This window comes from Spodoptera frugiperda, chromosome 27 (genome assembly GCF_023101765.2).
Source record: "Spodoptera frugiperda isolate SF20-4 chromosome 27, AGI-APGP_CSIRO_Sfru_2.0, whole genome shotgun sequence".
NCBI lineage: Eukaryota > Metazoa > Arthropoda > Insecta > Lepidoptera > Noctuidae > Spodoptera > Spodoptera frugiperda.
Genome location: NC_064238.1, coordinates 7,533,321 through 7,548,167, shown reverse-complemented (window position 1 = coordinate 7,548,167; position 14,847 = coordinate 7,533,321). Strand labels below are relative to the sequence as shown.

The following is a 14,847-nucleotide window of genomic DNA, read 5'->3' as shown; positions in this document are numbered from 1 at the left end:
TTTTTTTGTAACTGGCCACTAACATTTTTAAATGAAATAGGAATTTATTTTTAAATTTGGAATGATGTCATAAAGCGGCGCGCTTTTTTGCATCACGTAATCTAAATTATTACGCTTCGAAATGTTTTTAATAGTGTGCCAATAATTTAAATGATAATGCCATGTCAAACAAACTCGATAAATTAAGAACTTCTTTTGCTACATAAGGTACCTAAGAAAGAAACTTTCTTTGTAGCATCATATTGGATCGTTATTATTGTTGGTAAGTGACAACTTATACTTATTAATAATGTAATTTACCAAAGGTACAAGATTCCGTTGTAATAGGTTAGATGACTAATTTTTATTTCAATATCCGTCTTGTAGATTATTTTAAAACGTTAGACACCTACCTATATTTTATTTTCTTACGGAAAAATAAACTTTCGCAGATACATCGATTTGAAATATCGCTTGACATCACTTCTAGGTATATTTTATAATTATATAGATATGACGTTTTTGGTCCCACTCTAAACTTTGATTCGTTTTATTCAAGTATTGTGTATCCATCTTATATGATGGATTGAATAGAATTATAATTTTTATACCCCGTCATCATCCCTTTTATATTGTTATGTTTAAGTTTAGATTTCAAACAATTGTTGTACCTAACTGACAACGTTAAATATCGCGCGATCGAGTCCTGCGTGCGTCACTTGTTTATTAGAAACTTATCAAGGATATAAAGTAAACAAACATGTAAAAATTCACAATTTAAAAGTTACTATGTAACAAGAACATTTATTACTACTTACCGGCGACCGGCGCTGGCGTAGCTCGTAGGCACTGTAATATGCGCCGACGCAGCGCGTAGCAGTGCTCTGTAACCAATTTATCGATTTACATTTCTTTATTGAAAATAAATTAGATAGATATACCGGTTCGATATATTTTTTGTTTGTAACAATATTTTAATTTATTTTTAAAAATCGTTATTTCTTTGAAATTTATATTAGGTTATATTTGAATTACTTAGTAATATTTATTTCAGTTATTTAAAAATAAGTCAGCAAACACACTTCATAATCATGTGTTTACATTGACATAAAATCATTGGTCCTTACGTTATAGAACGAATTTCTTGCTCACTACGTTCTGGTATGAACACGTTTTGTTATGTTTACTTTTTAGAAATTGAGGTAATATAAATGATACAAAGTACCGATCCAACTATGCATAATTTTAATATTAATACATCAGCCTATTTAGTCAATTACATTATGTCTAGTAAATTGTAGTAGGGAGTCTTTTATGTACAATAGGTAAAAATAATATCGACTACATTTGATCATTTTTTGAATTTTCTAATACGGACCAAAGTTATAACGACCAAAGTTATAAACCCAAATAATTTCACATGGATGTCTTTAAGATGAAGGAAATTTTGTTGTGTTTAGTCGAAAAAAATACCTTACTTTTATGTTTTCCTATTGCTTGTGTTGGTCATTTCTGTTAATATTTTTATAGATTAAAATTCTGCTATAAACTGCTTTCTTTCCTTTAATATTCCACTAAGAGTGGATAAATAATACGTAACCCAACGCAGTAATTAAAAAAAATAGAAAACTAATAATTATAAGCAGTGCAACATGTTTATTTCAACGAAACGTTCAATAAAGGATCCTTTCGAAATCTCGATACAAAACGTATTTATCAGTGTACAGGAAACCACAACTTTGGACGAGATTGATACAAGTTATTGAGTAAAGAAAACTTTCAATTAAATTGTAAAGAACGGATACGCCGCGCGCCGTAGCAGGGCAGCGTCAGTTGCTTTGCGGCCCATACAACCATACACTTTTCCCTGTAATTATAGAAGAAAAAATACACCAGAAATAGGTTCGAAATTGTTTTACTGCCATTCAAATCGCCTTCTGCCAACTATAATTAAATATGTATATTTATAATAGACATTGAAAACAGATTGTAGCACACATGTTCCTTTATTTACCTACGTCAGAAGGTAACAACATTCCATATTAAATGTTTACTATAACATAATTTCACCATTGGCATGCTCCCACATTATTCATAAATAAATAATCTTTAAACACAAAGTTCCTCAGAACAACAAAGTTTGGAATATTCGACTACTCTTTAACTTAATTAGAATGGAACTCACTCGATACACTCAACTATTAAAACGGATGCTAAGCATACTCAACTAGAACCAAGTTTAATTAAGAAGCTAATCGAAACCAGACTGTTGTCTCACCCAGCACACAATAAAATATATAGGCTAGAGCGAGAACGATATACATTAACACCTTCTATATGAAGAAATGGTAAAAGATCACCTGTGCTCACTACCGTAATTCTACCGAGCGGTAGAGCACCTGTCCCTTTCATACGGTTCATGCTTAAGCTGAACCGAACGAGTGCGAGTAGGAGTAGTTTCGTTTGTGGCGCGGGCGAAAACGTCGTATGAATACCATTGGTGAAGAATTAATGTAGCCATTATGACAATACAGTTAAGGGGCATATTGTTTTAGTATTATTTTGTTTAAATTTTAAAATCTAAGAACGGGACGGAAGGTTGCGTTGCAATCGAGCTGTTGTAATTTTGACGCGTTCGGAAATCGAATTAAGAGCGTTAGAGTGAGAGGTGCGCGGAGGTTTGCTCGGTGGAGGTAGTTTTTTATTATTGTTTGGCGGCGGAGATTTTTTCTGAGGCGTGCAAATGGGAGTAGGCGCGCGAGTGGGCGCGCCGGCACGACAAGCGCGCTCTTCAGTGTTCTGGCTGAGCTTCAAGCGAGCGCGTGCGAGCCGGGCCGCGTCCTATAGGTGCTCATACCTTATCACTGAGTTCATAGAGCCTATCGAACTGTTGACTACCGTGGACTATTGGAAGTGAAGTATTTGTTGGTGCCGCATGCTAGCGTTGCAGGAAGCTCGTGACCTGAAGGTGGCTCGACCATGTTGATATCGGCGGGCAGTGGCCCCACGCCCGAGTTCTCCCCTATCTCGTGCTGCGCCCCCTGGAAGATGGAGCCAGCACCCCCAGCCCCTGCTGCCATCACACAGTCACTCAACATATCACCCAACGGTAAGCTTACATTATTACATTTTATTTTATTGTGCCTCCAATAAGAAACGTCAGGCTTATCAGATGTTTTGAATGAGATTTGGCAGGTGTTATTAATAAAAAAAAATAGAGAAAATAAATTGTTGTTGTTGTTATTGTTTAAAATATTTTGTTGAAAATGTGTCAAACGCAAATTTTATCAAAAAAGATATATTAGGGATATAAAGATATATTAAGATACAATAAAAACCTTTTTCTTACTTAAAATGTTTGTTATTTATGTACTTAGGTTTAGAAAATGTCCCATCTCATAATTAATATTTACAAAAAAACCATCAGTGAAGAACGTACTTCTTTTTCTGGAGTAACTGCCCAAATTAATAGCGCTATAAGCTTAAGTATAAGACAAATATATTTATTGTGAACCAGTGGTTACAGTGATCTTTCTAGTTTGTGGGGATGTTTCTGGTTTAAGGTACCTATTTTTCCATAATATTAGATAATAATATAATATGTTATGCACCTAGGTCATTTTTAAATAAAGCCAATTACCCAAATCATGAAGGTAACTATTTAATTACCCGTAAAAAAGAATAAAATTCTAGTGTAAAATAAAAAACCAAGGCAAGCTAATTGAAAACCTTCTTGTCAAAATGATGTTTTTTAAATACAGACAGGTAGGAGTGTGAAAACAAAATATTGCTATAGTAAAAAAATGTATTGTAAAGTATGCACTAATTAGTTATTGTCAAGAATTCAAAGAATATTTAACGCATCATAATATTGTTTAGCCTGAATGTTCATCAATATCATCTTCATCATAAAACAAGTAAATATTTCAAAATCAATCATATTTTTAAAAGATTATACTACTACTACTATAATTTCAAATGTTGTTGAACATAGAAACGCATCAGCCGGCTGATTTGTAACACCAAATTAATACAGACGCGACAAATTGGTGAAATCACATAAATTAACCAATTTATTTGATTATTTCTTTTAGTATAAAATTTTTTTCGTATAAAAATAAATATAGCAAGGCTTGGTTTTTATTAAAAAGTATAGTTTTGAATAAAGTCAACCGGCCGCCGGCGACGGTATCGGGTTTGCAAACTCAATACCTTTGCGGATTTCATATTCTTTTATTTAGCTTGCTACAAGTAAGGCGGAAAAGGAATATTCATTGCTTTTGCTTTTTCTTAGTTTTAAATTGCAGATAAAGTATTATTTTTAAATAGGCAACTAGTATTAGTACCTAGTATTACATTAACGTAACGTTACAGTAACGTTTGTAGGTACGTGCCCAGTGTTTTAATTAGTTAAACTCTTCGGTGAAAACCCTTCGCGTTCAAATCATGAAAATATTTGTAAAACTTTAAAGAATCCAACTCAGAAGATCAACTGTGAACGATACAACACTAAAAAGTGACAACTAAAAATCGTTGTATCGACATCAATATAAAGTGTGACAGTCCATTATTCGACTATGGGCACATTTAACCTTCACGATTGATAGGCAGGTTGAAAAGTGCAGTTTCAAAGATTCAGGCTTATCACAAAGCACTGCTAACCGGTCTCTATCAAATGCTTAGCTATTTTGATAGTTTTAGTTCTTTTATTTGGCTCTTACTACACCCGCTACGCCGCTACGGCTACTTTAAACGATTTGCTACGAAAAATTTAGTGTACTTTTAGAATCTTCTCCTTATAACATTGTTATTGAATTCGCCTTAAATAAAATACTTGTATATGCCTATTATATTATTTATATTTATTTTTCTAAACGATTAAGCCATGCTTTATAAAAAAATGAATTAATAGAGATACCTAGTAGTACTATTTTAACCTACCATCTACTTTTAATGAACTCTCTCTCTCATTAAGTATTACAAAACACCATTTTTCTCAAATAACTGTTTTCAAAAAGCTTCTAAAATTGGCTCATCCATTACTTAATTATAACGTAGGTCTGAAAACTGGGTGTGACCTCTAAAACATCTACTTATTTCTGTCTATGTTTATACACATATCTTTGACTATTTTTTCGCTAAATAAAGCCGTAATGCCTTATCATTATTATTAGTACACACATTAAAAATCCGTGATGGTAAACTGCTGGACTATTAGCCTCCTCAATATACCCGCAGCATGGTGACAAATATAATAAGTATCGACTCAAGATATTATAACAGTTCAGTAAAAAAAAATACGTTGTCTCTTAAAAGTGTTCAATCGACTTACAGTTAATACAACGCCTTGCATAACAGTTATAGATATGATAAGATGCCCCTGTAAATTAGTATTTTAATTGCTTTTATCTGATCTGGCCAACTCTTTGGAGTAGCGCATTTATCTAATGGGCGCAAACAATCTACGTTTTAATGAGGTGAAGAAAAGGAGTGCCGTTAATGGTAATGAAAATATTTTGTTAGGTCCTAATACACTAATATTCCTTGATATGTTGTTAGGCCCATAGGCCAAGGTATTTAGGAGTACTGACAAAAGTACAGAGTTACATCTACTACTACCTTTCTTTACCTATTTCATATTTTGTTTTCTTCATTTGCAAAAATCTATTCAACACGTATAAGTTACGTCTAAGAGAATATACGATAATTTTACACCTGCTACACGTTAGTAATGAAAATCAGTAGCGCTAAGCAATTTATAATTATTGTTTCCTACAAACGGGAGTGTAGGAAACGTTTGATTTTATTTTATTTATTTAAACTTTATATTAAACGGAAATCTTAGATTGCTTTAGTTGACCATTATCTACAGCTTAAACAGTGATTATACTGTATTATCTACAGACGATACATCATTGTGTAATCTTAAGTTAGTTTTCAATAAAATCGAATGGTACATCGTACCTAGTTGCAGGTTTTTTTCAACGCATATATATTTACTTGGGTAAACCATGAAAAAATAAGGATGTATACTTATGTGAAATTTGGTTTTGTCTTTGTGAGCTAGAAAGCAATGGCTTTTGTTTGTTTATTTCTATTGATTTCTATTTCTTTCTTTATTTTTACTACCATTAGATGTCGTTTAATACGTAGAATTCTTTAATTATTAAATGTATTCTTGTCTAACATTTGCAATTTATTCATTTCCATGAATCAAAGAACGTATTATTAAAAGCGTTGCATAGTCGAGCACGATAACTTGATATTTATCTGTCAGAGAGCAATTTGAAAAATAAGCAGATAATAAACACATCACGAAGCTGATCATTCATACATAATTATGTAATTAAGATACTTGAGTGGTATATATGCGGTGTTTGTCACGTCACCGGCCTCGTGTACCAGTGTGTATTTCTAGCCACGTTTGTCCGTCTGTCATTTGTCATCGTTGAAACCAGCTGCCGCGATGAGTGAGCGAAAAGTGCCGACCATCGCACAACATAGTCCGCATTGTATTGCCGATCGAACTAATTAATCGATAGATCGGCCGCTAGATTGCCCAGTAGCGTTTCCGGTGAAGGTTGCTCAATATTCACCCGCCGATTTGTATGCGATACCTAGCTATAGCATTCGAAACGTTTTGATTAACGACAGCAAATAATTGGACAAACAGAATCGGCTTTTACACATCTGAAAGTACATAATTAGAAAAATAAATGACGAAACAAAAGGGTAATTTAGGAAGATACGGTGATTACTCTATATGGTGCCTTTCTATATGGTATAGGTGCCTTTCAAGTGTGCATCAATCATTGGTAATTTATTTGATTCGTCCTAATTGCGTACTTCACCTTTACTAATGTTGACAAAATGTAAATGCCTAACTGAAATATATTGAATGCTGTACATTTCAATTGGCAACATGATAATGTATGTTTTAATTGAAAATATAAAGTATTTTCATGTCAATTACTTGACTCATAAATGTCGTATAAATTTTCATCGAATACAATATATTCGAGGGAATGTTTTTTTCACGTCATCATTTATACTGAGACGCGTTTGATCAGGTGCTTTAATAAATCTAATTAACATTTAAATGGTGATCACGCATAATAAACAGGTGGCTTTATAAACTGAGACGATGCTCCTTAATTACTAGACAATAGCAACAATGTGTTAATAAGTCATTAAGTCGGTCAAAGCATTCAATATATGGGCTGATGAATAAACTGTAAACCACTTGTTCACACTGAGCGGGTGACGCAAGCGACGGCTCTGCATGCAGTACTGTTGAGCCCCTTTAGTGCCGCGCCTGTGCCGCGCTTGTGCTATGCCGACATGCATCGGGCGACCAATGTGATGGTGACACAATGCCACAACTGTGTACACCCCACACTGTCTGCTGTAGAAATACACAAATAATTTTCAAACTGAAGATGACGGCGGCGTTTTCTAATGTTAGTTGAATCGAATTACCTGAATCAACTTGCCGAATTTATCAAAAACTCAAAGAAATTGTATTAAAATCGTTTTAAACACAGTAAGAAAACTATCCAAATTGGCAATAAAGAGTAGGCATTTCCCACGATTTTCCACTAAGTATTAAAACTTATAAATACCATTACAGCCGATATTGAAAACAGATCACAATTCAATAAAACTGAGCAAATTAATTTGATGTTTTATGGTTCTTTCATCGGTTCACAGAAATCATTTGAAATCTAATCAATTTTCTACCACTAAAATAATACTGGATCGAATTTTCTGTTAAAAATACGGTTTGAACACTTAAATAAAATCAATGTTCGGTAGGTACACACACACCAATGTAAATTGTAGAACAATGCTAAGAACATTAGTTTAATCATTTACTCGTGTAAACTGAACTCAAGAGTCCGACACTGAATTTCGATAAAACGATTCTTGTAAAATGTTGAACCCATACAGTACATTGACTTTTCTATTCACTCAATTTGATCAGAGTGTTTATACCATTGGTAATAAGATGAACATAAGAAAAAAGGGGAACCTTGTATTTTACAGTTAGTAAGTTAATTTCATGTGATTTGATATAGTTAGACAAACGGTCAGGCACGTAGCATCCTAACTCAGAACTTTTCTTTGGTGCACAAAAAATCTAATTCGTAGGTGCCTATCTAGATACAAAAGGAAGTGTTAGAAGAATAAAAAGGCCAAATAAATAAGAACAAAACTGTTATAATGAACAGAACAATAGGAATTATTTAGAGACTTTTTGTTAATTTATCCGTAACAAATGATACAAAAAATGAGATGGGTTCAACATTTTTTTTCGAAGAATTATTAGATTACAATTAAAACTTTGTTATTGTCATTTGTTAGTGAAACAATTAATTTTTAAAACTTTTGAGACAAAACATCTCACTTATATTTATTGTGTGAATGTTTGTTTGTTTAGATGTTTGTCCGTCAATCATGCTGAAATTACTGAACGGATTTTGATAAAATTTGGTATGCCAGAGTATGGACTGATTTGAGTGATAGTTTGATAGATTACTTTTTATCGAGAATAATAATTTTTAGTTAGTTAGTAAGTAAGTTTTCATTAATTTTCCAAGAAAATGCATGCTTACGTTCACTTAGTTCAAAGTAGTGTAAGTAGTACACTTCAGTTCTTACTTTGCTTAAAAAATAACCATTTAACTTGAATAAGAAACAAGTTGGAAAACAAACAGAAAAACATGTACAAAAAGTACATAAGTATAAAAGCGTTCATTTATTTTCTATATTAAAGCTTACTTCCGTTGCGGATGCCGTCTGAACCGACTATTAAATCTTCGCGAATCGAGCACATTGAATATGCAACGAACTCGAAACACAGGATAGGCACGTTACGTTTGTCAAGCAAAGCATACCATCCAATGTTATTTATTATTAACAACAAAAAACTACTGGTTCGTTTTGTAGAAATTCAACTTTTTTGAGTAATTCATCTTTTGAATAGCAGTTTATACAATATCGATATTAGAAATTTTGGCCGTTACCTTTCGGCGTGCTGGCATTTTTTGACAAAAAATTAAACTGTCAAGATGGTATTCGCATCTAATGATGAGATAACATAACTACTTATAAGAATGTAACCTAAAATATTTTATACAAATTGATCCTGAAGTTATTTATTAAGTTTAAAAAATATTTGTCTAGTCAATAGAAATATTTGTATTGTGAAAAACAAGCTACTCATCAACCTTGTTGCCAATATTCATTGGTCATCACCGCGTGTAATCGTTTCTGCACAGATTCGTAGACTCAAACCAACGTGACTGTCCCCGTATTTAACGGCTTTAAATGATAATGGAATCACCATTATCCCATAAGTATTTCTAGAAGATACATCACCACAGATGAACCTATAATTGGCCATAAACATATGAAGTTGGTAATTATACTCGGCCATTAGTCTGTGTCCATCTACAGATCGATTTATGAGAAGGAATGTTGGATACCCTTAAATATATTTATCCCCCTATAAAGGGAACACGTTTTCTTCTTGTTTATGACATAATTTTCACTTTTATCCCGTTTATTTACTGAATAGTTCAAGTTGACTTTAATTAAGCTATTACGAAGGTATAGTTTTGACATTTCCATGTTAAAAGTGTGAATAAAATTGTCATTAAAATTTATAATTTATAGGATATATCTCTTTAAGTAGCCAGTTTAATACTTATATTGAACTGCGCCACTGGTGTTATTACCTATTTAACCTTTCTAGGTTCTAAATAAACAAGTAACTTGAATCTAAATAATCGTCAATATCTACTCAGTTTATGGCAATAAGCTTTCCCCTTATTGCGAAAGATTTAAATACATACATGTATGTACAGAATACATACTTATCATAAAATATGAAGTTAGAACAATAAAGGAACTTAATCGAGACTTGGTTACCACTGAAATCACTGTTATTTTATTGGAAAACTCATTGATGTGAAAAAAATGTGTCTTTATTGGTTTTAAATAGATCTAAGACGCCTGATTCTTAAGTAAAACAAAAAGAACTCCAAAAAGATCATTGTATCTATAAAATAGTGAATAAGATTACCTAATATTTTAGTAAATGTGTATTTTGTAAAATATGTTTAGGGTACGATGGGTCTGGCATGATCTTTGTGTGACCAAAAGACCCTAATTTAATAAAGATAACAAAAAAATAGGATCATTGGTTTGTGAGACCACAAACACACAGGTTTCAATAATTTATAGCGCCCAACTTTATGATTCCATGACATTGATCCAACGACCTCTCAAGCTTGTATGGAGCTTTAATTAAGTGCTTGAAATAATTAACATTGGTTATTTGGGTAACCTAAGCCATAATAAGTCCATAAAAATAGGTTATCTATCAGTTTCACCTAATTAATAGTTTAGACATTATTATTACACATTGTGAAATATCGAATGGTTTTGTTTTCAATAAGATTTCGATAGTGCGTGTATTTTTTTAGTCACATGTAGAGTCGTCAAGACGAGCAACTTAAATAATCTTGCATTTTTAATCCATACAGGTAATCAGTTTAAATCTATATAATGATCCATTTTAATTAATATAATATTCACAATGCATGTTTTATTCGAGAAACACGAAACAGCATCTGTCTAGTGCTGAAAATCAACGTTGTGGCTCGAGCCATCGTGCTTGGGACACGGATTTTTAACGGAGCACTGGCCTTTTTGCGTCTTTTTGACGATTATTTTTTCTGTTTCATCTATAATTTTTTTGTAACAATCCAAATAAACTGTTTTTCTTTCTTTATTATTTCTTCAAACACATTAGAGGCCACGTAAGTCACCTGAGAATGTGTTAGCGGAGGATTTGCTTTTAACAATTTTCTGTGAGTAAAAAGGAACGAACTAAATAAACCTAACATTTATAAAATGCCAAATATTCATTATAAAAGAAAATCTCATTAAATTCAGCCTAGCAAGTTGGAGGAACTGAAAGGCACTGTGTATCGTACTGCAGGTACACACGGTTGTCTTACTTAAATGACACGATTCTTACAATACTGTCATTGGTCCCCTTGTATCTGCAAGTTTTACGTATTTTGTATTAAAATTGTTATTTTTATTGTACGTCCTGCAGTGTAGTAACCTTTAACAAACCTTCATTTAAACATACATTGGTTTTACATACATTTTATAGCGCTCGATTATTACTGTCTAGTGTTTCAGTACACATAGTACCTTTAATTAGACTATTTTCCTATCACGAAAATTACCGAAGGGTGCTTTTAAGATGCACCGAGTCTAAATAATTTACGATAAGGGACTGACAGTCAAAAGTAAAAAAATAGATTTAATCAAAGAAAGTAAAAACGCGGTCTTGATCCGAAATCTGTCACTTGTGCAGATATTTATTAATCGAATTAATTACATAAAGGTCTTTTAATTTTAATAAGAGAAATTATCTTTACTATTATTTGTGAAGAAAATATTAATTTTACAGCAGCTTTAAACGTACGATCTCTAGATGTCTCACTCATTAGTTACCTGTTCAACTTAATATATGTAAAGCTTGAACGTAAATACGTCGCAATAAGGTTTAATAGAAACGCCAGCTAGATTACGATGAGGTTGACTGTCCACAAACACGATTGTCGATTGATATACTCTCCGCGCCCACTGTGCAATAATTTAATATCAATTGATGCTTCATAAACTTAAAAGGTTTTGACAAAAACCAAAACTCGTTTCTGAACTATGAGAACTGATTCAGTATTTCGATTCACACTTAACTTAAATAAGTAGGTAATTGTTTATTTCTTTTCCAATAAGCAGTACGGGTTTATCGATTCGGTACAGCCAAATGAAAAAAAAAACAGTCATGCATTTATTTTGATCGCTTTCAATCCGACTGCAATTATTATTAATGACTCACTTCATATCCGTGATATTTACCGTATTTTGTTCTTTTGAGATCATTTCACAGACAATTTAACTCAAATCACTGAAATCGCCATTTTAATACAGACGCGAGTAACAACGGTCTTTAACCCAACTCATATCCATAATTCATGCGTATCTTTAAACAATTCCAAAAGAATTGTTGTTGCATGTAATGCCTTGCAATCATAAAGGGGCAATATCGAGTGCACTTTCGATCTCGCATTGAAATTTACACGAAAGGTGGTAATTTTCCGCCGTATGATGACATTAATAGTGGCAAGACTCGCGGGTAGAACAATTTTTTTGCATAAATGAGTTTTACATTCGGCGAAGTCGACGCTCGTAGCGCGCTCCCCCTCGCACCACTTTACATGTTTATACGACGCCTGCGCAGGTGTATCGACCAAATTTGCTTGTTTGTTTACACAATTAAACTACTAACCACAGAAAATATTGTCTACACGTATGTATGTAAATTGTATTTCATACTATGTTGTTAAAATTAACTTATAGCTATAGCGCTAATTAACCATGCGTTTTATGATTGTTATCTAATTCTGTTTCAAGTGCGTTTACCCAAGCATGCGGAATAGCAAGTTGTTTTATTTAGTATTCTTTACGAATGACCTGAACATCTCATTTCCATTAGTAATTGAAAACTAAGTTTAACCACGCACATCTACTTAATAAGATAAGCAAATCACAATTTGCATTAGTGGTGGAGCTAATTAAATAAACAAACTGTCTAGTTTGAGTCGTTAAACATTAACAAATAAATAAAATGGGACCGTAAAAGCCTAAAAAACTGATGGTCAATAAATAATAGCGGCGACCATGCGCCGGAGTCAACGCCAGTCAATACATTCTAATCAGTGATTTATTGCCACTAATCCTCAGCTCAGCACAAATAAGCTATCTTGTCGATTTAATGTTGTATCAGCTCAGGCGTGAAACTCCCGCGCACCACTAAGTGGTCCTTCCAGTTTCCACTCGAAATATTTTAATAAGGCCTCACTGCTCACGCACCCTAATAAAAACACACACACGCACTCACCAACACGATCTCCTTTAAAACCTCTACTCGTTTGAGTCCAATTTATTTATAATAGTAGCGACACTAAGAATCTACATTTTTGCTCTAAACGGTGTTAATTTATTGACCGTGGGCAGATAATATCACTTTTTTTCTCCCATTATTAAAGCGATTACACGAGAAATTATACGTCGTAGCCGAGTTCCGAGCGTTTCATCGACATAGAGCCTGCTATCTAAAATGCTCCTTACTTATTTCCTACAAGTATCAATTTCCTTTGAATGCTTCACGAAAGCTTGATAATACTTTCGTTGACGAAATCGCCTTATTGACTCGCTAATAAAAAGTGTTAAGTTATGGACAAGTTATGCCACTTGCATTAATTTCGATGCTTAACCTGATAAACAAATTATGGTATATTAAGTTAATAGCTTAATTTATAATTGAATGTGTTACGATGTGTTCATAAGAAAGCATTGTTACGATCAGCCTTTAGCATATCTGGTTGTTAACGACAAATTGCGTGGATAAAAATATATGTACGGATATGTGTTGAGAGATCGAAACTTTAAGGCTTGAGAAACATTTTAATTTTGTATTTATGCCATCGATGGATCCAGTTTGTCTGCCTATAAAATTTTATTTTTACACCATTCTGTCTGATTTTAAAAATTATATTTCTTAATCTTATTAAAATGTTATTTATTTTATTGCTAGATTTACACCATTTTATATGAAATGTGAGGAAGGGTTTATAGACGGAGGCCTGTTATCATAGTGAGTTGATTACGCGTACTGAAGTTGTCTACAACGATTCACACAGGCTGTATGGTTAGCGTGTGGTGGCTAGTAATAAAAGTGGTTGCTGAGCCTTTGACACGGTATTGTAATGACAAAGGGACGGCACATAATGAGCGCACACGGAATCACCGCTTACGTGGAATCAGGGCCGAGTGTTTCGCCAGAGGCACTCCCATCACGGTCACATATAAAAACGAACGCTCTACCAACGAGGGACATAAAGTCCGCCAAATTACTGTTGTTATTTGTTTTGATGACTTAATTTTGTTACTTTTCCCGACGGATTTTATAGAAATCGTAAAAGCAGCTAATGATTTTAATTGATACGTCTCTTGATTTGCATTTTTTATTCATTCGAAAACCGATATCGTGCTGATAAAAATGCGGTTTATAGGAATATGAATAAATTAATTCAAGGAATATTTTAGTAATTTCACACTTTGCTGGTGAAGCTTATCATCCCGTGCGAGTCGTAAAAGAAGATTGCGAGAAGGTGTCGATACGATTGTAGGTCCTACTGATAAACCGGTGAAGGTCTGCAGGCTGCGTCGTCATCCCCGTACGTTGCAATTCAACAAGTTTTTATTCATTTATTTCAAAGAATCTTACTTGGATAGTATCGGTAATATTGAGAATTTTTCGGCCTGACGAATGATTATAAATATTTATTACCTATATTAGATTCTTAATAACCTAGATACAACATGCATGTGTATCAATGCTCAATTCTGTTTAAAATACTTACATTGTAATCTTAATTTATCTGAAAACCTAAAAATACAGACACTTGAGTACTTACTTTGGCACGAAATAATAAAATTAATTCTTTATAGGATTATTGGCATTGACATTTAATTCTCATAGTGCATTGCAACCGTTCCGTTTGTGTAAGCTTCGATATCGTAATGTTGAAGAATAAAGGTGCAGTTACATAGGTCGTTCTCTGACAATGTATTCATGCAACGTTTTGTAAATATGTTCACTACTTTATTACCTTAGCCGCCGGTGTTATGGTAGTTAACAGAGATAATCTTGTAGGCGATGCATATGGTTGTGTTTAGTGGCTTTTAAAGAGTGTCAATGGAGATACATGGCTTTAGCTG

General features: G+C 33.2%; 1 protein-coding gene across 2 annotated transcripts in view; it reads left to right on the top strand.

The window, feature by feature from the left end:
* The first annotated feature begins 2,633 nt into the window (after positions 1–2,633).
* The window catches only part of LOC118263843 (paired box protein Pax-6), a 36,167-nt gene continuing 23,953 nt past the window's right edge, over positions 2,634–14,847 (top strand). The window contains exon 1 of one of the 2 annotated variants that reach the window (XM_035576036.2): positions 2,634–3,088. In XM_035576036.2, coding sequence (XP_035431929.1) covers positions 2,959–3,088 — 130 coding nt within the window. In that variant the 5' untranslated portion in view covers positions 2,634–2,958. The remainder of the gene's footprint in view (positions 3,089–14,847) is intronic. The other variant, XM_035576035.2, reaches the window with a different exon arrangement.